Here is a 24,828-nt window from a genome sequence, read left to right as displayed (position 1 = left end):
GCCACCCAGACCCTGAAATTATTTTACTTCCTTTTTCTCCTGTATCATTCCACCACCATGACAGATTATGCCTAGACAGTCCCTTGGCAACTCCAAAATTGGCCCATTGCTTTAGGAAGCCGTTTTTTAGGTTGTACCTCAGCTTTCACATTCTGCTTCTCAAGACATACACCTTTTTCATTTGTCTGCTTCTTTCACCATCATATCATACAGGCAGTTTGTGCTGTGGTGCATATTCATTCCCTCTAATCACTTTCACATTTTTAAGTCAAGGTTTCCTAACTAGAAAACATTCAGCCAGACTTAAGGCACCATTCAATATGTACATAATCAGTCTGCTTACTTTCATTATGTATAATAGTGAAGAGCGAGGAGACTGACATTTCATATGGAACCAGTTCATTCCGATATAGCATGTTAGGTCACCCTTGGAAGGTATATAAGTTTTACAGTGTCACCAGAGGTGCACAAACCTTTACGAGGTGTGATCAGGGGCACGGCCAAGGGGGCCATGCCCCCCCCCCACACCAAAAAAAAAAAAAAATCCTTTCTTGTAAGAAACGAAGTAAATAAAAGTGACTTGCATTGGATTGTTTTTTTCTAGTTACAATTTTCATTTTTTCATTTAGCCAGTGCTAATGATGTGTGGAAGTTAGTCAGGCATTAACCAGAGTAAAATATGTAAATCATCAGCCACTGTGTGAGGCTTAATAGTGATTATTTTTATCATCATCATGAGTACTGGTATCAGTATATACACCAGGGTTAGTCAAATAATCATTCCTTGTGATTTTTAGGGAGTTGTTTTGCACTGACTACAATATTTATTGTATTTTCAGATACATGCACATACTAATGTTATGATGCAGTGCCAGCCTTAAGGGATAAGTTGTAGTGTCATCATTGTAGAGTTAACATGGCTGCTGTGTTGTGTGTCTGCACCAGAGAAGGACAGTATGCCATGAGGTGGTTTTCGTGAGCTGAAAGGTTTATCATTCATTATCAGTGACACTTATGTGACTGCTTTTGAACATGATAATCTAGTCATGCACACAGCACTGCAGTAAAGTACTACAGTACAATCCCAGCTATCCGGTATCCAGACAAACGGAATACTCAGAAGAACGGGAAAATTCAAGGGCTGGTAAAAATGTCAGTAAGTTATAACTGTGCGCCAATTTGAATGGACTGCCAAACCGCCGTTTGATCGTGTCACGCGAGGCTGGGTGAAGTCAGACAAAGCGAGGTGAAAGCATTTCCGGCTAATGTAAATCCCTAGCAAATCCTCTTAACCACCCCTCCTCTCCCCCTCTTTCCCCTACTTGAATTCGGTCATCCTCCACACCCTCCAAAAATCACCAGTTTGCTTTTTGCCACCAGACAGTAAACAAGCTCTCTTACTATTGTGTTCCACTGATAGACGGTAATTTGTACACTCCAAAATGCCTAAAGTGCAAACTAAACGTAAGCGTATTGTGCTTACCTTGAAACAGAAGCTGGACATATGCAACAGACTTGAAAAAGGCGAACATTATAAAACACTAATGGCTGAATATAAATGTTAATAAGAATGAAAGTTTACTTTGTTGGAAGAAAAATAAATAAATAATATGCCTGCATTTCATACATACATCATTTATTTTATTTTCTGCAAAACAGCTGAGTGGCGGGTGAGGGTTGGAGTGATGGAGGTCAAGTGGGGAAGAAGAAGAACAGTCGGAAACGTGGGGGCACAGGTGTCGTGATAATTCTACAGTGCAGTCTTAACACATCATCAGTTCACTAATAAATGTTCAAGCTTTTATTTCTTTATTTTATTTTTCAATTTTTTGAGTACAGTACATATAATGAATACAGTAATTCGGTAAACAATGGACTGGTGCAATTTGCAGCTAGACATTGCACGCACGTCCGTTATGACCATGGTGAGTTTACAAGGCAGTTTTTCAGGCGGAATCTCTTAGTGTAACCCCTAATGTGACTGGTGAGTACCTGAACTGTATTTACTGCTGTGATAGCCTTTGTATAGATTTGACTTGAAAATCAGAAATACGGGAAAAATCTGTAACCGTGAAGGTAAATTCCCCAAGCCACCCGGTTAACTGGGATTGTACTGTATTCCTATATTGTGTTGAAAGGTTCCAGTGCATTTCTTCCCCTGGCATGCTTTCAGCCCACAGAAACCATCCGCTGCACACTGATCTTTTTTGTTGCTAATAAACAGGAGCAGCCATGTTTACTTGGTAATGATGACATTATAGCGTATTGCCAAAGAATGACATTGCGTCACAACAATACAAAGAGTTTATGCATCAACAGTAGCTACCTACAAACAGTGCAGTCCACACAACACTGGTTTTGAAAAAAATTATAGTGGAAATTTTTACTCACCTTTGTATATTACAGACCACTGTAAACACATATGCATTATAAAGTGTCATTAGGTCAGGCTTTGTGAATCAGAATGGCAGGCAATCAGAACAGAATCAGACTGGCAGAGATGCACATGCCCTATTGTCCCCACACTGCATTTGCCTTTACACTGGACCTGTACATTGTATTCTGCATAGGTAGATTAGTCATTTTTATCATGTCATTCCATATTTCTCACTTTTGACTTTATCGTTTACTGACAGAGACGTCTGGTGCAGCTGGTAGATGTATTTCGACCGCCCTCTGTCTATGTCAAGCATGTTTGCTACATCAACTTTACCATGTATGTGTCCCATTGAAATTGATAAGTTTTCACATTGTGCCATTTTCAGTAATGCATGAGAAGCTGCACTGATAGAGAACCGCTTAATACTTTAAAGTAATTTACATCCACTGGATCTCATGGTAATGTTTTAGTTATTATTGTTTGGATATTGTATTACAATTTGTTCCTCTAGTTAAAAATAATCTTCTAGGTAAGGGTTTTATTGTAATGTAGTGCACTTCATTTCAGTACTGTATGCTTTACAGTCAGTCCTTATATTTGTGGTGTCTTTTATTCATGGTCAGTGGATAAACAGCATTTTCCAACATTTATGGCTTAGTTTGGTGGCGAAAAATTTAAGGATCGCAATGCATTCAGGGGAAGGTGGCAGAAAAAACTCCTGAAACAAGTGATGAGCATATACCGGTATATCATGACATATGTAGCTGCTGTGTACTATATTTCTGAGTAATGCATCATCATCATCATCATCATCATCATCCGGACCTCCTTTCCCACCCTTGGGCAGGGTGAGGAGTAGCAATGACCAGACAGCCCAAATTTGCCCAATCCAATGGGCCATGCTTCCATTCACTCATCATTCAAGCCCCTGGAATCCTGGCTCTATCGGTTACGCCAAAAACATTCACCACGTTTTGTAGCCTCACATAATCGTATCTGACAGAGTCAACCCAGACGCTGCCATGTAAAAAAAGGGTGCCAAAAATCGCTGATCATGCACTTCTCCTCACAAAATTCATCCAGCCAGCTCAATCTCCTGTCAGTTCCCTAGCCTCACCGACTTCCAAACCTCTCTTCCTCACACATTCATTCACCATATCTCTCCACCTTCTCCTTGGCCTACCCCGCCTCCTCCCTCCTTCGAATTCGCTCAGATATACCTTTTTCACCACTCTGTTTTTATCCATTCTCTCCACATGACCATACCATCTCAGTACACTTTCTTCAGTTCTGGTGTCCACCAACTTCCTCACTCCGCATCTTTCACAAATCACATTATTTCGTATCCTATCCACTCTCTGTACTCCACATACATTCCTCAGCAGTCCCATCTCCACTGCTCTTACTCTCGACTTTTCATTTTCATGCGACACCATAGTCTCACATCCATATGTTATAGTTGGCACTAACATTCCTTCATGTAAGCCTCGTGCAGCTGCAACACTCAAGCCTCTGTTTCTCATCAGCGCCTTCATTTCACCAGGAATAGAGTTATTTTCCCTCAGTTTATATATATATATATATATATATATATATATATATATATATATATATATATATATATATATATATATATATATATATATATATATATATATATATATTGAACTGAGTGGGAAGTTATCTGTATAAAGTAAATAAGTATGCAAACTGTAGTCAGGCCTCTCTGACAGCAGCTCTTAGTCCTACTCAGTTCTTACCCCACATTTGAATATTTACTCAGATGTCATGTGTTGGTAAGGAGTGCCATTTATACTAATGCATGGATATGGATATCAGGCAGTTGAATCCATATGAAATAATATCTTTTGCAGTACTGCATTTCTCTTGAGAATACTATTATAGGAATCATGTGAATGTGAGTAACTGCATCCATTCCTCCCTCCCTGCCTCTACTGTAGCTTTCATTTTTCTTCTTTCTCTTTGTTAATATAATACTTGAAGTTAGTTGGGAATAAGGAAGTAAATGAGATAAACACTCACACACAGTCACTGTCACTTTGGCATGAGGTGGCTTCATGCTGCAGTCTTATAGAAATTGGAGGCTTTGTAACATCTCTTGCAAAACATTTGCTGGTGCATTGCAATGTTACTCCTTAACAATCGTATGTCTGTTATTAATAGCTGTTTAATATCAGTCACATGACATCAGTAACCTGTAAGATTATAGGAAGATGTAAAATAAGTATCCATATATCCAGCCTATTTCTTTTTCCACCATTAAATGCTTCCCCTGGCCATGGGTTTACCAAGAAGAGAATATAGTAATGTAAATTAGAGACATAAATATGAATATTATCATTATACCACATCATCGTGACGCATTTTCCTTCCTAGATATGGTTGAAGTTCTCAGTGATGTAGTGAGATAGCAAAAGGTAAATTTTAAAAGAGTTAAATCAAGATGAAATTATAATTTCTTACATTGTATTTTCCTTGAAAATATTATAACATACAGTACCTGGAAGAAGCGCGAGTCATCAGAGCCATCCTCCAATTTAAGTTTGGCAGAGAGTGTTTATGATATGGTTAGCATATGGGAAACTGTGTAGTTACCTCTACCAAGGAACTTATGTTTTTGGCTGTGTTTGTTTGTCTGTCTCTCTGTTAGTATGAGAATGGCAAAACCTTTGGATGGAATTACACCAGATTTGGAATAATAATTGAGGGTCATCAGAGTAACAAGTGATCAAGGTTATAACAAAAGTGGTCAAAGGCCAAGGTCAGAAGGAGGAATGGTGCCACATTGACAGAGCTATGCACTCTCTGAGTACTCATGTTATATGGTAGGTCTGTATTAAGTCAAGAGGAGGGGGAGTAAATGGGGGAAAATAACAGAAAAACTACCTACTTTGCCAGGAGCCTAGAACTATTTATCCATATTTCTGTCTATCTATCTATTGCCAGACGCTACAATCTTACATGTAGTTAATTGCACACATATTGGTTATACTACTTTCATACATGGGGCCCCAAACCACATCCTGTACAGAATATGTAAAGGTAGGGAGTTGACTGTATTCAGTAAGTGGTGCCAACCATCATACACTCACTTGATGTAGTGCTGCTTACTTCCTCCTTCACCTGTATCATTGTGTGTGTGTGTTTCTGCCCTCCTCTCATCCTTTTCTCTCTTTCCTGTCACTGTTTTTTTACCCTCCTTTCCACTTCAGGGATCTGTACACTGAGTGACAAGCCTAATGGTTTCCTTTAACTCAGGAAACCATTTAAAACACTGGGTGGAAACCATATAACCAAATAAAGTAATGGGGTGACGTGGTGCCTACTGTGGTGCCCCTGTTGACCAGGTGGAAAGACACAAATGCAGCATCCATCAGGGAACCAAACTTCCACACTCTTCACTGTGCCTCACTTCAGTGAGTTACTGTCTGCCATAAGGTAACTTCAGCTTGCTGCACAGTATGGCCTTGCAGGGGCAAATACTTTCTTGGCATTGATGAATTTCCTTCTCCAGACAGACTGGGGTTATAGTACTCAGCAACAACAGCAAGCTATAATAACATTCCCTATTCAGTTTATTTTCTTTTAATTGAGGTTTTGAAAAGACAGTGGCAGAATAATGGCTTGGCAAATATTAGGAGGCTAGAAATAATTGGTCTTACTACAGGTTCTCTCTAAGAAGTAACATGAATAAAATGAGATGTTGTGTAAGTTTGTTCTGTAATTTATTTCAGAATGTTGATTCTAACTGTGCACTATTTTGGATCAGATTCAACTTGACACAGCCACTGTATGTCAACATGGTACGAGATCCAGTGGAGCGTGTCATCTCATGGTACTACTATGTTCGTGCACCATGGTATTTTGTTGAACGCAAGCAAGCATTCCCAGAACTGCCACTTCCCTCTTCACAATGGCTAAGAAAGGCAAGGATGTTAAAAATTAATGTTAAAAATGTTCAGCAGAGGAAGGTACTACAGTATATTGTATTACCCTCTTGTAATGCTTAATGACATAGAAAGGTTTGTTGGAAATTAGTTTATAAATTACGCAGCTGAGGAAGGTACAGTATTGTAATACCCTCTTGTAAGGCTTAATGTCTTAGAAAGATAAAACAGTAAAACTTACGGTTTGGTCTTGTATGATCAAGATGTTATGGTATATGGCAGATATTTCAGATCATAACAGTTTGTGCTAAGTTTAGTAATGAAGCTCCAGTGCAGCATTTACCCATGCTTTTCATCTGATTGATCAAGTTTTTATTAAGCTGAGACACACAACAAAGAGAACAGTACTAGCAGATAATTTATAATCAATCCAGGTCAGTCCATAGTGTATCCCTGAAGCTCCGTGAATCAGATGCTCTTGTGTGAAGTTTTCATCATTACTGTATTATCTTTATCATCCCAGCTATTATTCACTCCTAACTAATGGGGTGAATCCTACATTCATTGCCTGTCTTACTTTCTTGGTGTTCTTTTTGTTGTAGCTCAGCTTGGAGACAACTTTTGACTTAAAAATATCAGCACATGCAAACCATCCAGTGTGCATCACCCATCTTCACAAAGTTTATTGCCCTTGCCCTGCTCCACTTCCCACCACCATTCCAGTCTCATTGTGCCTACCCTGTCCACCCACCCCACTCTTTTTCTGCCACTATACCTCAAACTTTTAAGATAAATCTATTACATACATTCTCAGTGCCACTACCTGAACACAATGCCCATCTTTACAGGAGTTATGGTACTTGTTCCACCCTGCCTCACCACCACCGCCATCCTGACCCATCACATTCATTTCGTTCGTCCAACCTCACCCATTATGTGCTCCCACACCTTTGATGACACCTTTTTGGTCTACCTAGAGAAACCATCTTCAAAGGGTATACCTTCGTTGATATGCAGTGCACCAGTTACTATCCCAGCCCAACCCACCCACTCCTCTTCACCCACCGTACCCATTTCTGCCCTTACAAATATGTGGTGAATACTGTGCAAATGATTGCCTGGGCTCTCAGCTGACCAACAGTGCCTGTATTTTGTGATAGGTAGTGGTGACCAGCATTCACTCACTTGATGTAGTGTTGCCTATTTCTTCCTTCACCTTTATCATTCTTTTTCTGTGTCTGCCCTCCTTTCTTCCTATTTCTCCTATTTTTCTTGTCACTTTTTATTACTCTTTCCTTTTCAGGTGGCTTTACATTGAGTGACAAGCTTAATGGTTTCCTTTAGGCCAGGAAACTATTTACAACACTGAATGGTAATCATATAACTGTCCCATACATGTTCCCTGCATGTCACCAAGTGGGTCGGTAGAGGGTTAGTGCCCTTTCCCGACAAACAGCAAACTCAAACAGCCACCCCTTATGGGATTATGGTGTCCTGTAGATAAGTAATTAGACAGTCTCCATTGTAACCCACCACCCACCATCATTCAACCTCATCATCTTCATCTGTGCCACCTGCTTCTGAAAGACCTTTATTCACTTCACTCACATCATTTATACAGACTCCAACATGCCCGCATCCACCAGCTTTGGTCACCTTATGGCAGCTCTCCATGCTGCTCAATCTCTTACAGCCTCTTTGCTTAGTCCCCTTACTTTGAGGTCACACTCTGAGACCTTGTCCCAAGGGTTTCTTGGTCTAACTGTTGCAGATCTACCCACAACATTCACACCTCGCACCCACCGCGCCGAGTTGTCATCCTCCATCTTCTTCACATTCCCAAGCTATCTCAGTCAGTGCCCTTTCATCTCAGTACCAATACATTCAAATCCCACCCATCCATCCAACTCTTCATTTGTAATCTTAACCTCCCTCCATGCCTGTCATTCAAGGACATACTACACATTTATCTAATCGTTCTCATTTCTCAACATTTGAGCCTACAAATTTCCTCCTTTAGTACACTCCAAGTCTCACTGCTGTGCAGCATTACTTTCCTTACACATGCTACAGAGAAGGACCCCTTAGCACAGAGGGAGAGCCCTTTCAATATCAGGAGGTGCAGCAACTCCCTAAACTCCTTCCAACCACTCCTCACCCTTGTTACCAAAGTAGCTTCAGCATCACCTCCAGCATATATCATATCTCCCACCTCCCCAGAAAAAAATAAATAAATGATTAAATAAAAGAAAATGAAAAAGAAAAAATACCCCAACTGACAGGGATGATTTTAGACATAAGCTTTCATATACATGACCCTAAATAGTTTATATCAACCTAAGTCAGTATGATAGATTAGAAAGCTTCTGAAAGGACTTGAAAGATGTGGATAGCCATACTGTATCTCATACTCTGGAACTGTCTTCCACAATCTGTCTTTCCTGCTGTCTATAATCTCCAGTCCTTTTTAGTGTAATTTTTCCAAGCATCATGAATTGAAGGAATCTTGAATACATCTTTGCTTCTTATTCACTTTCATTTAGAAGCAGGCCCCCAGAATCCTGGCTTTATGTGATTCACCAAAAAACTTTCACTACATTCTGTAGCATCATATAAATGTATCCAAGAGAGTCAATCTATCTCCTCAAAAAAGATTGCCCAGAGAGAGCAAGAATTGTACTGTAGTGTTAAAGGATGTTAAGCAACGTTGGGTCTGGTTAGTACTTGGATGGGTGACCGCATGGGAACACCAGATGCTGTTGGCATAACGTTTTCCCTACGTGTTAAGTGGGGTTGGTGGAGGATTAGTGCCCCTCCCTGTAAAACAATTAACTCTGAGCCCTTGGCCACCCCGTTTGGGATACATGGCATCTGGCAATGAATGAATGAATGAGCTTTATAGGCTTTTTTTTTTTTTTTTTTTTTTTTTTTAACACAAAGAACAAAAATGTTTCTCCACAGGCATAACCTGAATCAGTATAAATTTATTTAAGTCCATATGATATGTCTAAAGTGACTGACTTGAAAGTCCTAAGAAAACCTGACTGAAGTATCCCTGGATTGACCTACTTGTGTCTGAACATACAGTAGCTGAAATGAGTGAGGACTAGAATAGTTCTCAGTTAATGATTATGGGTATGGTGGAAAATAGTGTTATGGTGGTAGGTGGGGGCCCTCACCATCACTCATTCGATGTAGTGCTGCTCTCGGGTGTCTGCCGTTTCCTCCCCTCCATCCTTCTTTACTTCCATTCTCCTCTGTCTTTCTTTCCTTCATTCTTTCCTCTTCCTTCTGCCTGTGGGTGACTCTACACTGAGTGACAAGCCAAATGGTTTCCTGTACACCAGGAAACCATTTGCTATGCTGGGTGGTAACCATATACTGTAACTAAATTTTGGCGCCTGGTGGTTTAGTGGGGAATTACGGCGCTCCAATCAGTTTGAGCCAGTGAAGGTTTATATCCAAGGGATGGTTGGGTTTTATTGCTCACATAATGACACTCATGGATGAGTGAGGCTGGTCACTCTCATCTTAAATGTCAGGACCAACTTGCCTAGCCCCAGGCTCCTGTGCTCCTCATGGGGCAGCGTAGGATTGGATGATGATGAATGAATGAATGGTTTGACAGTTTAAATGAGGAGTGTTATGTACCTGTAGTTAAAGGTTTGAAACAGGAATATGTGATGTCGCAATGGCTTTCACTTTGTTAACCATTTAAGTAAGTTGGGAGATCAAGATGAGAGTTTCAAGTAGAGGGACTTCCTTATAACTAGCGAGAGGAGAGTGGGAATTGTTGACTGTACATTTACTGATGGTAAATACGGTACTCTAACTTAAGCTGCATAGAGATAAGGAGAAAAGTTGCAGAGATTGAATAGTGAAATTATGCTTGCATGTGTGTGGGCAGTGAAACTTGAGAGTGATTGTTGAATATATAAAATCATGGAATGTAAAATACACAGATATGTGTGTGTTTGTTCTGGAATATTGAACTATGCCTTAACACCTTTTGCCCAAGAATGTTCTTCATAAGTGAATAAAATTGTCTGGCATTGGCTGGAAAAAAAAAAAAATCCCATCAACCCAAAGATCTCTCTCCTGAGTTGAAAGTGAAAAAGATGACTTTGTAACTGAAGGGGTATCAGAGTGTTTGAGCATTTAACCCCTTCACCCAAATGACATATTAGTGTACTGTAGTTTATTTTTCCTACCTCCAGTTGATTTATCCAGTTTAAGAACACTTCTAGTACTGAAAGAGTTACTGAAGGCTTTACCTAAGCCTTCCAGTTCAAAAAAGGTCTCCAGAGCTGAATGAAATTGTCTGGACATAGCAAGATTAAACAAAAAAGTACTGTACACCATTGTATTTGAGATCATAACTGGGAACTATCAACGGTGACATGAAGAATGAGGAAGCGAGGGAGAGGGTCCAGCTTGATCAGAAAACAATGGAAGGCAGTGATGAGGGTTGCAGATATGAGCATGGATATAAGGATGTTCTTGCATGAGAGCAGTTTGATGTTAGGTGCTGCTTGTGGCAATGAGATGTGACTAGTGTGAATGGGACGTAAGTTACAATTAACCCTTTGACTCCAGTGACTTTCATAGAGCGAAGTAGAGTTATCTTTCATAAGGTGAAAGAAAATAACAAAATTCATTACTTTTTACCAAAATATTATGCATGATAGTTTTACCATTAATGTTGCTCAGGATTTCCCATCAGCATAGTAAAATCACATGTTGGTAACCAAAGTAGAATGCAAACAGGGGCGTCCGCAGGATTTTTCGCAAGAGGGGGCAAAATGGCTCGATCAGAATCTATGGCTCAGGCATAGGGATATCGAAAATTTGATATATCATGGTGAGTTAATTATCTTCCAGTCAGTCATACAGCTTGCAAGGTACTGTATAAAGAAAAAAATATGGCATTCAATCATCTGTATACATTATTTAGTATATGATACAACAAAAATATAAAAATAAACTTCATGTGTAGAAAAGATCACATTCACAGACTACATTACATTACAGGTCCTTGAAAAGGAACTGTAGTCAGCATCTGTCACTGGCAGAACGTTCAATGACGGTCTCAATGAACATTTCATCTTGGAGATCACTTTCTTGCGGTGCACACTAAGCATACAGAGATAGGTAAGTCATTCACATCGATGAATGTAGCCAGGTTTTCACTCACCTCATATAATTATAGCTAGGTATTAGCTTAGCTAAAATTTTTCTCTGAAAAATAGCAAAAAACTTTGTCAGTTTACAGTACTTAAAAATGATCAATGGGTGCAGTTTTGTGTAGTAAACAGTATACATTCTTCTAAGTTTTCTAATATCATTTTCACTGTGGTTATCACTCTACTGCTAGTAAAGGCTTACTTCTTTTCTCTGTGTCACCATCATCTGACACGTTGACTTTTCTCCAGGTGGCTAAGACAAAATTGCATCACATCTGCCCTTCACACATTGTCAGCAAGGAAATATACATTGAATATAATATATAGTTTTTTCATTACATGCAGAGCTAAAGAAATACAGTATGTATAATACTTTGCATAAACATATAGGATCACTGAAAATAAAGCTCAGGCATTTCTCGCCATACTGTACAACTTGCAGCCTCGAGGCTGAGGCAGTTGGTTTAGTAATACAGGCTTAATTCTCACTGGTTAGCTGGGAAAACAAGGCTGACTCAGGCAGCCAATCATAACTCAGCACCCTCGTCAGTAAAAACTAAGGCCCACAGTTCCCACTTTCTCCAAAGCGAGATATTTGAAGTATGCCACGGTTTGGCCCATCGGAATGTGTTAATCTTTGTAATTATACATAATATTACCCTTCCTAATTTTTTATGCTGATTTCTATATAGTTTCCTTTAAATCTGTCAATATCCTTAGAATTTCCATTTAAGTTAAAATTCCTCAAAACTTTTCTTGTAAGGAACAAATTTCCGTAAAATAACGACATTTCCCTGAATATGGAAACACTGACTGAGCTGCAATAAAATGATAGAAGTCGTTGCATGGGCAAACACAAATTTCCAAGGGGGGGACAGCTGCCCCCTCTTGCCCCCCCTCCAGACACCCATGAATGCAAAGCAGTTAATTTGCAGCCATGGAGTTAAAAGATATTGTACTAAGAGAAGACTGAGATGATATACTTTGGAGTGCACATTGAGTTCCCTAGAGCAGTAAGTGGACAGATGAATACATATACCATACATTGTAAACCAGAAGGAATTACTGGTAGTTACTGTAATGTAACAGATGTTGTTAGGAGGAATGTTTTGTGACAGTTTTGCCATATGAAATAAGTGGAGAGATAAAGAGAGTATGTAGTAGGTAAACTGATAGAAAATAAAAAAGAAAAGCTAAGTGTAGGGTAGAATAATGGAATGGAAGTATGAACAAGAGGGAGTAGGATGCAGTCCCATTTTCTTGTTAACATAGGGGGCTATTTAGCACATCTTCCATATCAGTTTATTTTCCTACGTGGCACATTAAAATTGTTGTCTATAATATTCCTGCAAATCATGTTGATAGTCTTTCTATCTATCTATTGCCAGACGCCTCAATCCTGTTCGGTGTGGCCACAAACAGATCGCCTCCACATAGCCCTGTCCCCCTCCATTTCACTGCCCTGCTCCCAACTCACACCCCCCTCTCTCATATACCTCTCCACCCCATCCCTCCATCTCATCCTCGGCCTCCCCCTCCCTCTTCCCCCCTCCACCTCACTCACATACACTCTCTTCGTCAGTCTTTCACCCTCCATCCTCTCCACATGGCCAAACCACCTCATTGTATTCCTCCTAACGCTTCCTATCACATCCACATCCACACGACAATGCTTCATTATATCCTCATTCGTCAGCCTGTCTCTCCATGTGACTCCACAGGCTCCTCTTACATAACTCATTTCCACTGCTCTCTCTCTTGACTTGTGTCCTTCCAGCAATGTCCAAGCTTCACTTCCATATGTTAGAGTTGGTATCACAATACTGTCATGTAGTAACTTTTTCACTTCCATATGTTAGAGTTGGTATCACAATACTGTCATGTAGTAACTTTTTCACTTCCATGCTCACTTCCCTGTTTCTTACCACTGCTTTCAAGGAACCAGCAACCTTTCTTCCCTGCTGTACCCTTTCAAGCACTTCACCCTCCAACCTCCATCCCTACTCATCACACTACTCAAGTACTTAAACATACTCACATTTTCCAATTCCTCACCATCCACCCTCGCTGTACATTCACTGACTTCACCTCTCTCAAAGACCATCACTTTACTCTTCCCTACATTCACCTTTAGATTCCATTTCTTACACACTCTCCCAAACTCATCCACCAAGCCTTGCAGCTCCCCTTCGTCTTCACTCAACAACACAGTATCATCTGCAAACAACAGTACAGGAAGTTTCCAAACACTACCCTCTCTCACCAGGGCCACTCCAACATCCACTGCCCTACCTTGTACCTCTTTTATTACCCCATCCACGTACAGATTGAACAACCATGGAGACATGACACATCCCTGTTTCAACCCAACCTTCAAAGAGAAAAATTCACTTAGTTCACCATCCACACGCACTGCAGCCTTAGCACCATCATACATACTGTACTCTTCACAGCATTCAACAACTTCCCATCTACTCCATATATTCTTAATACTTTCCACAATCCTTGTCTATCCACCCTGTCATATGCTTTCTCCAAATCCATGAAAGCCGCATACAACTTCTTTCCCTTCTCTAGAAACTTCTCCACTAAAGATCTAAGAATGAATATCTGATCTACACAACCTCTTCCCTTCCTAAAGCCTCCCTGTTCCTCTCCAACTAATTCCTCTGTCTTTCTCTAACTCTGTCAATAAGTATCCTACCATACATTTTTCCTATTATACTAAGAAGACAGATGCCCCTATGATTACCACACAGTTCTTTTTCACCTTTTCCTTTGTACAAGGGAATAATTATACCTGACTTCCAATCCTCCGGGACTCTACCTTCATCCCAGGCCAATCTGCACATTTTCCACATCCATTCTACTACTATCTCTCCCCCATACTTCAGCATTTCACCACACACTCCATCAATTCCTGGGGCTTTCCCCAATTTAACTTTCTTCATTGCTTCCACAACTTCTATCCTACTGATTTCTTCCTGTCTTCTCACCTCCCTCCTTCTCCCATCCATTCCCCAGCCACTTATACTCACATTACTTCCATCCTCTACGTTCAACAATTCCTTAAAGTGTTCTCTCCATCTGCTCACTTTTTCTCCCTTCTCCACTAGTAATCTACCATTTTTATCTTTCGCTCCCCTGCTAACTTCACTTCCACCCTGTCTTATTCTCTTCACCTCTTTCCAGAACATTTTCTTACAGTCCCTCCACTTTACACTCAAGTTCCTTCCAAATTCCTCATCCACTCTCTTCTTATTCTCTCTTACTAATCTTTTCACCTCTCTCTTTCTTTCTACATATAACTCTCTCTTCCGCCTCTCAACTTCTTCCACGCCCCTATTTTTCATTCATTCATTGTATGCTTACTTCTTTTGTGCCACAGCCTGTCTCACCTCTTCATTGCACCACGCTGTTCCTTGCACCCCCCTCCGTCTTCTCTTCCTCCCACACACCACATCACATGCTGCACATATTTCTTCTCTAAATATCCTACATACACCTTCCACGTCCCCCATCTGCTCCAATTCATATTTGCCCAATTGTTCCTCCACTTCTCTCTTATACTCTGCCTTTTTCAGATCCTCTTGTAACCTTTCCACTCTCCTTGCAGCTACTCCTTCCTCTCGTCTTTCCCTTCTATTCCTCCATCTTACTTGAATTCTAATTCTGGCCACCACCAAGTAGTGGTCAGAAAGTCCACTCCCCCAACCTCTATAAGCTCTTGCATCCATTACACATTTTCGCATCCTTTCATCCATACACACATAATCAATCATTGCCTTCCTTTCATTCAGTTCACCACCCACCCTTCTCATCACTCGCCATGTATACCTGTGGATCATTTTGTGCCTGAAGAGGGTATTGGCTATCACCAACCCCCTCCCAGTACAAATGTCCACTAACGCACTGCCATTCTCATCTATCTCAGCAGGCACACCCCACTCACCAATTATTCTATCCACCTTCACATTCCCTACTTTACCATTCATATCACCGTTCAAAAACACTCTCTCATTCCTTCCAAACTTTTCCATGCACACTTCCATATTTGTCCAGAACTCTTCTCTCACTCTTCTTGCATGATCTTGCGTTGGCGCTTACACACACACAATCGCCCACATTTGTATTCCAACTTTCAATCTTACCCACACAATCCTTGACCCAACTGATCCATACTCTCTTATGCTCTTCTTCCATCTTTTACTCACAACTATACATACTCCTTCTTTTGCCCTCTCATTCTCACCTACTCCTGCACATATACCCCATCCATACTCCCATTCTGTCACACTCTCACCTCTCCATTTCGTTTCAGTTATTCCGTATACATCAGCTTTCGTACCCTCAAGCACCTGGACAATCTCTCTCTCTTTCACCTCATCATTCGCTCCCCTTACATTCCAAGTTCCAATTACCATGTCCTTTGTCCGGTCCTTGGTCGTCATCTTTTGGTCAGTCCTTGTCCGAGGCGTATTGTCTTTTTAGTTAGTTGTTTTCCAGGGAGGGGCATAGTATAAAGTAAAATTAGCATACCAGGGAATATTAATGTGCAGTGGACTCCGTTCCTTCTTTACCCCTGCACAATTGTTGACTCTATACACGGGTTTTATCCGTCCCTGTGTAGAGTACAACTTCCATGTGTGAGGAGGCTCCCCACATACAGCTCTTCTCAGTAGGGTGGAATCAAAGGTGCTCCTCCTCTTACTGGCTACCTTCAACCTCTGTCTCTTTGCCACACTGTTGCATCTTTATCTCTTTTCTGTCGCCACTTCAATGATCACTGCTCCTCTGAACTGTCTGCTTGCCTTCCTCCACCTCTACAACGGGCGCATAGCACCCGTCTAGCAGCAAACTCTCATCCCTTTTCTGTCCAACTCTCTAATGCAAGAGTTAATCGTTACTCCCAGTCCTTCGTTTATGCAACAGGTCAACTCTGGAACTGTCTCCCTCTGTCTGTATATCCTGCTATAGTAGCCGCAGCGAGAAATGAACGCTGTGGTGGGGCAGCCGGGATGACCTGGGATTCCCCCACTGTAGCCATTTCCACATGTCACCGACCATCGGCCACCGCTGCAGCCCCGCTCCATGATCCTTACCCTGTGTCTCTGGCTTTCTCTTTCTCTCTCGGTTTCTATATAAACTGGTGTATGTCCGAAACTAATTATGAAATTATTATGACTTTTGTTCCACACCACCTTTGAGGTAAAAATCAAGGAGAGTTTTCTGTATAAAGGTTTCCCCCCCCTCCTAAATGTGGCATATGAGCGGGGGAGTGCGGCCTTGCCGATACCTCCGCCTGACCTATAATTATACACTCGCCAGAACTGACCTGCCCTCAGACAAGGGGGGGGGAAACCTTTATACAGAAAACTCTCCTTGATTTTTACCTCAGTGGTGGTGTGGAACAAAAGTCATAATAATTTCATAATTAGTTTCGGAAATACACCAGTTTATATAGAAACCGAGAGAGAAAGAGAAAGCCAGAGACACAGGGTAAGGATCATGGAGCGGGGCTGCAGCGGTGGCCGATGGTCGGTGACATCCTACCTCTATGGTCGGTGACATGTGGATATGGCTACAGTGGGGGAATCCCCGGATGACCGGCTGCCCCACCACAGCGTTTATTTCTCGCTGCGGCTACTATAGCTATGATCTCCAGTCTTTCAAACGCAGTGTGTCCAGGCATCTCGAAATGATCGGATCTTGAATTTGGTTCTCGTATTTTGTTTTTCCCTTGGAAGAAGCAGTTATTGCGGGCTCGTTGTCTTTGGTTCCTTCTCCCTACCATTAAAAAAAAAAAAAAAGATGGCCTGGTGGTTTATTGGTTATAAAGCCCCATTCAGAGTGATAGTTTACCTTATGTTCAGTTTCAAAAGAGTGACTGGTGGCTCTTGAATCAAGTAGAGCCATCAAGGGAGATAGGCGGGGTGTCTGCCCATAAATGTGTACTGGACTACATGCCAAGCCTTTGGTCCATAAACCTATCTATCAATCTATATATTGCCAGATGCCATAATCCCATAAGTGGTGGCTGTTTGACTTGTTTAATGAGATTGTTTTAATAATCAGTGTATTTGCTAGGGAAGATGTGCTGGAAAACATCTTAATCTGACAAGAATATAACCCTTGGATTGATGAGAGGGATAGTGATGGGTTGGGAAAGAAAGGCTTAGAAGAATCTGTTGTGTTATCCCTGGGCAAACTTTTTTTTCTTTTACGCTTATATTAATCTGATTTTACTGCTGTACAACTATACTTTGGTATTACTGGTTGTGTGTTGTGCAGGACTATGAGACGTGTGTGCTGACCAAGGACCGGGAGTGTCAGTACCAGGAAGGAGACGAGAGACCAGACTTTGCTCAACTGACAGAGTTCTTCTGTGGACAGGAAAAGAAGTGCACGTAAGGCCTTACTGCACTGACGTGATGGTTAATACTTCTTCTGTATCGAATGACTGCGATTTTGTTAAATGCTGGATTATGGTTTAGAAAATATCAGAGTCAGTTATGGAAAGGAAAGGAGCAGTATGGCTGAGTAACGAAATAAATGAAATTTTGATCTGCTTTACTGTGGCTTAAAATAGTTTCCAGTTAGTCAGAGTTAGCTTTCTCATTCACAGATTAAGGTCTAGTCTCAGCATTGTGTACCAGACAGCACTTTGCCTAAAGTTAGAAACCAAAAAATTTTCTTCTGTCTGGTTATAAATTGAATTGATTTTGTGTTGTACTCAGATATTACTATGAAATGTCTTTGTAATATTTCTTTATCATTCATGAGTGTATAACAGGTACCTGGAACAGTATGATAATACTGCTTAGCAGTTTCATTTTATTTGGGATTTAGGATGAAAGTACTTTTCAGATCAGTAGTACTATAGTATTGAGTTGGTGCTCTGGTTTGCATTATTAAAGTCCAGGAGAGTTCATACATCCACATATTTACATTTCATGTTGTGATATCAGAACTGTAAATGACTGTAGCCAAAGAACCTGTTGAAAGATTGTTATCCCCCAGTTTTATCAGATCACATGCAGAGTACTAGAATTATTATGTTATCTGTCTTTTAATCCTCAGGGGCCTGAATACAGAATATGCACTGCAGAAGGCAAAAGAGAATGTAGAACGTAACTATGCTGTGGTGGGTGTCCTGGAGGACATCAACGCCACCCTCACTGTCCTGGAACACTACGTACCCAGGTTCTTCAGGGATGCCAAGAAGGTCTATTGGAGTGAGTACACAATTGGTTCCACGTTTTTAACCAGAAGAGGGATGTTTTGGACATGTTGTTGAGTAATCCCAGTCTGTCTGTCCGAGCAAACCCATCATCTGCAAACAGTTAACTGCCCCTACAAGTCCATCCCTTGCTGTGAATCAAAATTCCCCTGTGGCAGACAGCACCTTATTACAGCAAGGCACAGAGAAGAGTGTGGAGATTTGGCTCTTAGGTGGATACCGCATTTGTGTCTTTCCACCCAGTTGACAGGTGCACAATGGTAGGCTCCACATCACCCTATTATTTGGAAATATGGTTACCATGAAGCACTGTATGGTAATTAGTTTCCTGGATTTCAGGAAACTGTTAGGCTTGTCACTCAGTGTAGAGCCACCTGAAATGGATAGAAGGGTAATAAATAATGACCAGAAGGATAAGAGAAATGGGAAGAGAGGAGGACAGACATCAAAACAATGATAAAAGTGAGGAAGTAGGTAGCACTACATCAGGTGAGTGGATGATAGCTACCATCAAAGATTACCTGTATTAACAGTATAACATTCAGAGTTAAGGGATGTGCTGATGATCTTGGGCCATAGAGTGAAATATATGTATCATCATTATCATCTGTCCTTCATGGACAGGCATGCTTTTCCTGTGTTTTTCATAAATACAGAACTTCCATCATAAATTATCTCAGAGTGAAAGGGTATGGAGCTTAAAATCATAGCATGTAGTTCACATTTTGAATTTGGATAGTTTGCACTGTGTTCTAAGTATTAAAGCTTAAGACAGTTGAATTCAGTGTTAGGTAGCTACAAGCATTGTTAATCTTGATCAAAATACAGCAGAAAGGATTGAAGCTGAAAGTATCAAAGCGCCTGATGGAGTTATTGTATTGTCTCACTCCAACACTGAAGCCGAACCACTCGCTCAGATATCCATTTATCTTTACTCATGCTTCACTACCACACAAACTCTCTTTACAACCTTCATCAGTTTTCCATCCACACTATGTGAGACACCTTTAATCCCTCCCTTTTCGTCACACTTTCTCAAGATTCTTAAGTGCCAAAAATACAGTATTTTAGCTGTTCTCACATGCCTTTTCATAATCTGACTGCAGATGTTTCATCTACACATCCATTACCATTCCTAAAACCATCTTGTTCATCACTAGACATTCTGGTATCTTCCCGTCATTTGCTGTTATTCTTTCCTATTGCTGGCTGCCTTTTCTACAACACTTAACAGTTTTATTCCACAATAATATTTTTGCTCATTGTGATCACCTTTACTTTTGTACAAATGTACAATCACAGCCATCATCTGTTCCACTGATACATCTTCATTTCCATTCATCCACCTTCTGGTGTATTTCCTCCAGAGATTCAGTTCAGACTACAACAATTTATCGTATTTTGGTATATGAGTATACATTGTACTTCATCAACATTTGAAGTCTTCACATTATTCAACCCTTTTTCATTTTTCTTAACTTCCGCCATTATCACATTCTTTCAAACCACATTCCTTCTTTGTGCAGTGTGACATCCAGTCATGTTTGTTACTGCTCTGCTTTCATTGTTTCTCTTCATCAAAGTATTAATTCCATCCACTTTGTCTTCCATTTAGTAGCACTTTCATGCATTACATTTTCACACCATTTTTTCATACTCATTCCTACAGGTCAGCAGGGCAGTACTATTGAGACAGATGGATAGCTGGTAGTGGCTGTAGTAGTAGTAGTTGCAACTCTAGGCCCATCTGAGCATGACCCCAATGGACCGCAGGTGGAAGATGCCCTCTTCCTTCAGTCCATCATCCTTCTTTTGGGGGACTTGGAAGTAAAAAGGTTTTGCGGTCACGACACTCGGTTGCAGACCAGCTGTGCTAATGATCACAATAATGCTGCTACTGTTAACAGTGAGAGCTGCCAGGGCTTCCATTTTGCTAACCCTTAGGGCTCAGCTCCTGGCCATTTTCCTTCACTAAGCTTTTTTCAGTGTTTTAGTAGTATAGAGAGTAGTCTTGCATACTTTCATAAACATTTCCTATGTTTATCTTCATTAAACTTTATCCATATTACACAGTCCACAGACCTTCAGTCATTCATAACAATGATTAGAAAAAAAAAATCTGCCACCTCTGTTGGACCCATATAAGGATATCTAGTCAGAGTTAGGTACTCAGAGATCCACACTGTAATTCGCATAATTGCTGATGAACCCTCACTAGTCGATCTGGTCCTCTCCCAACTTGGTGACAGACTTCAGAATAATTCGAACTCATCCAGGATAATTTCCATGTCAGGAAAGATTCAGTTTGCTAGAAGAAGCATTCCCTGGATAGGAGTGGTTGTTGTGATTATCTGAAGCAAGTCAGTAGTGCTCCATCATTAGCTAAAATTCCCTGCCTCTGTAGTTTTTGTTCACATCTTACATCCTGACCTGAAGAGTCATTTCTCTTCGAGGGCATTCCTGACATTTATGGATACAGTATTATAGTTCTGGGTTGCTATATTTGCTGTCTTTGCCTGACTCTCTGTACTGGAACATTTGGTATAGCCATAGAAGAAGATTCAAAGGAATCTTATCATCCCTTGGCACATCACATGACAGTGTGTGAAGACATCAAGGAAAACTAGTGAGAAGTACCGAACTAAATGAGGGAGATGGTGTGACACCCTTCTCTGTGCTCTGCAAGACAAAGGGTCCTATAGATTAGCAAGAGAGAGCGACAGAAGTAATGTCACCTTGGATCAGCCACAGAGCACTGAACTGGGAAGGAAACCACAGCACCGAACCAACCTTTCTTTCCCCAAATAACCAGGTTGGGGTGAGAGGGGAAGGAAGGGGGAAATCTGGGGTTGAAACAAGGGGAAAGAGAAAAACTCTTAAGCCACCGGGAGTCACCAGAGACCTGTCAGAACTAACACAAAATAAGCAACAGAAAACAAAGAAAAGCTGGAAGGAAGAGAGGAAACCAGATAAAATAACAAAAAATAACACATGAAAGGCAAAAGAAAGGGGCAACGGTCAGGTTGCAAAGAATAGAGGAAAAAACACTGTCATCTCATTCAGAAATGACAAGAACATGCATGTCTAGACAACTTTAGGCAAACATGGTCACAGTGGAGAGAAAGAGGGACTATTAACAAACAACACACAGTAAAAATGAACCAGCAGTGTAGCATGGATGACAGCCTAGACCAGCTACTCATTCAGAGGTTACCTATTAACAATTGGATCTCTTAAACATGTGTCAGTCACTTTGTGATGCTGTACTGGCAAGTAGATCAGGGTGTCTCTTGCCAGCCTTTGTCATAGTAGGTTCTCTTTGTTTCAGTGCATAACCAAAGAGTCTCTTCAGTGGTGTTTTTCTAAGCTGAATGAAAACAGTACATGTAATGGGAGCAGATCAAGTACAGAATTGCTCTACAGTATTTCCATATACTGTAGTGTTCATATTCTGTGTGAGTGAGTTTGACAAACTAGTAGCTTATCATCACTTTTCTCTTCCAGATCAGGTACAGAAGTTTTCCAAAGTAAATCGCAACATTTACAAGCCCAAGGTATCCCAAGCCATCAAAGACATAGTGAGAAAGAACTTCACACGGGAGATTGAGTTTTATGAATTCTGCCGACGAAGACTTTATATGCAGTATGCTGCTCTTAATCTGCCAGAAGAGCTATGAGGAAGTGAGACTTACATTGCTTCAGTATAGTACAGTATTTGTATATTTTGCCTGATGTGTGATTTGTCTGTGTTAGAGCTATGTTTTATCATTCCATGGCAATTTTGCTGGAACTTACATCTCAGTGTCATATGGATGTGATTTTGTGTTTTTTTTATTTATTTACTTTTTCTTCAGGAAGTTTTAATTATCTAGTGGATTTTGTGTATGTCCCTTGAGTTATGCAAGCACAGACTGTCATTTGTACTTTTTGTGTAGTTGAATTCTTTTTGTACTTTGTTGAGTACTGTATTCTGTAAGTGTTTTACTTTTTGTACAAAGAACAGTGTTTTTAAGTTATATATAATAGTCATTTAGGTTTTGTGTGTAATTAGAATTGAAAACTAGGAAGAGATAGTATGATCTGTCTTGTATGTGATAGAAGTTGTTTCATACAGAGTGATTCACTACTCTGCGGCTGCAGAATATATCCATTATTAATGAATGGATATAAAGGAAATTCCTTACCTGAAACTGTCAGCTTGTGTCAGTCATACAGTGTATTTGAGAAATTTCCTAATATGTTAACTCATAGACTTACCAATGACGACCTGGGTCGTCGTATGTTTGTCAACCTCTGATGTCAGTATGACGACTTTGCCCGTCATCCAATGTAATCTCTAAACAAATATTTAGGGAGTAATTATTTTTGTTGGATGACGGGCAAAAGTGGGCGGAGCTAAGCCTGCCACAGCTGGTGTGTGCGTGTTTACTTGGTTTGTTCAGCTCAGTGTGGTGTGAGGTTCCTCACAGGTAGGATGTACACCTCTTGACCTCCCGTTGAACACTCATGCTTCTTTTTCTCGCGTATATATGTGGCGTTGTTATTTAAGAAAAATACAACAAATAATGCATTATTGGAAAGGAAATTTATTCTGCTACGTATTGAAGCAAAAAATATTATTACTTCTTGATTTTTTTTTTTTTTTTTTTTTTTTTTTTTTTTTTAAGGATTGTGTAAAACTTTAGCTTGTCAGCTAACTTCTGCCCACATTTTTGCATTTTATTTTGTATATATTGTCTTTTTGGACAATGTATGACAATAAAATTCTTCATCTTTAAAATGAGACCAAAGTGGCCTTTCTGTGGTGAAGAGTAACTTTCCTACAAGCATTAGAAGTAAAATATCTCTACGCAACTGTTTTGAAAGCTCTTGAGTTAGAGTCACGCAAATAGCCAGAATTTACACTCCTTCCTTTATGGGATAGGGTTAAATAAAATGAGACAGATGCTGGAAATGAAATTTATTCAACTGCATATTTACAGTAATCTTATGTACTCAGCAACTAACTGTGTATTTTTAATTTTATTTTTTATTTACAGTAATTTGGACTTTTTTCTTGGCAATGGAGTCACCTTAGGGAAAAAGATTTAAAAACATGCTGCAAACACTTGACCAGCTAAAAGAAAACTTATTAGGGAGACTGCAGCCATCCCAGTGGATACGTTGCAACAGAAAGTCTCTACTCTGGAGCACCGAGTTGTTATGCGTAAACGCTGAAGGAGACCATTTTCAAAATTTTATATAACTGTGGATATATTGCAGTGAAGAAAGAAGGTACCATTTTTTACATAAATCAGTTTATTGAAATAAAAAATGCTGAAGTTATTCTGGGGTCTCAGATTTGTGGATCACCCTACACTGTCTTACAGTACTTATAGCAATATTACAGGAGGATAGAAAAAAAATCAGCTGTTACTGTATTTTTCATTCATTCATTCATTGCCAGACGCCATGTATCCCAGACAGGGTGGCTAAGGGCTTAGAGTTAATTGTTTTACAGGGAGGGGCGCTAATCCTCCACCAACCCCACTTGACACGTAGGGATGCCAACAGCATCTGGTGTTCCCAGGCGGTCACCCATCCAAGTACTAACCAGACCCAACGTTGCTTAACTTCGCTGATCGGACGGGAAGCGGTGTACTCAGCGTGGTATGGCCGTTGGCATGTGCATATACCAGATATATACAGGATATAGTGTATTTTTTTATTTTGGTGTAACATAGGCCTAATGTGTTATGAAAATGTTACCAGTAGCTTATGGCAGGTCTATATAGCAGTTAGCCAGGGGATGAAGAGAGATTTCTCAGTATATGCTCGTTGAATTCAGTATTTACTGAAACACATGTTGCTTGATATTTTTTTTTCAGTTCATTTACACCCTTCACAAAAAACCTTGATCCCATCACCTCTCTTGAGACTTATGAAAAACACATTTAAGGTCGGTTTAACTCCAATATCTCCTGAGTTAATCCGGCTGTTAATGTACATCTGGCAACACCCTGGACACTCCTAGACTCACTGATGCGCGAAACTCGCCAGTGCTGGCCGAGCTCTCGTTTTGGGAGGATGTATGCTGTTGATGCTCTTGCTGCATAAATTCTCAGTTTCTTCCCTACA

At 40.4% G+C, this 24,828-nt stretch overlaps 1 protein-coding gene and 1 non-coding gene across 2 annotated transcripts in view; one reads left to right on the top strand and one right to left on the bottom strand.

Moving 5' to 3' along the window:
* Positions 1-22,388, top strand: part of LOC145414042 (uncharacterized) — a 77,770-nt gene extending 55,382 nt beyond the window's left edge. The window contains exons 8-12 of the mRNA XM_080283606.1: positions 2,637-2,716; positions 6,171-6,327; positions 17,763-17,878; positions 18,552-18,706; positions 22,216-22,388. Coding sequence (XP_080139732.1) covers positions 2,637-2,716; positions 6,171-6,327; positions 17,763-17,878; positions 18,552-18,706; positions 22,216-22,388 — 681 coding nt within the window. The remainder of the gene's footprint in view (positions 1-2,636; positions 2,717-6,170; positions 6,328-17,762; positions 17,879-18,551; positions 18,707-22,215) is intronic.
* A 1,867-nt stretch (positions 22,389-24,255) lies between these two features.
* Positions 24,256-24,374, bottom strand: LOC145414297 (5S ribosomal RNA). Its single transcript, XR_013899840.1, has one exon. It is a non-coding gene; the product is annotated as a 5S ribosomal RNA (ribosomal RNA).
* Positions 24,375-24,828: the final 454 nt, after the last annotated feature.

Source organism: Coenobita brevimanus, chromosome 98 (assembly GCF_032717465.1).
Source record: "Coenobita brevimanus isolate Jiangsu-jjx chromosome 98, ASM3271746v2, whole genome shotgun sequence".
Classification (NCBI taxonomy): domain Eukaryota; kingdom Metazoa; phylum Arthropoda; class Malacostraca; order Decapoda; family Coenobitidae; genus Coenobita; species Coenobita brevimanus.
The sequence above is the reverse complement of the archived record's forward strand: the minus strand, read 5'-3'. Positions and strand labels throughout refer to the sequence as shown.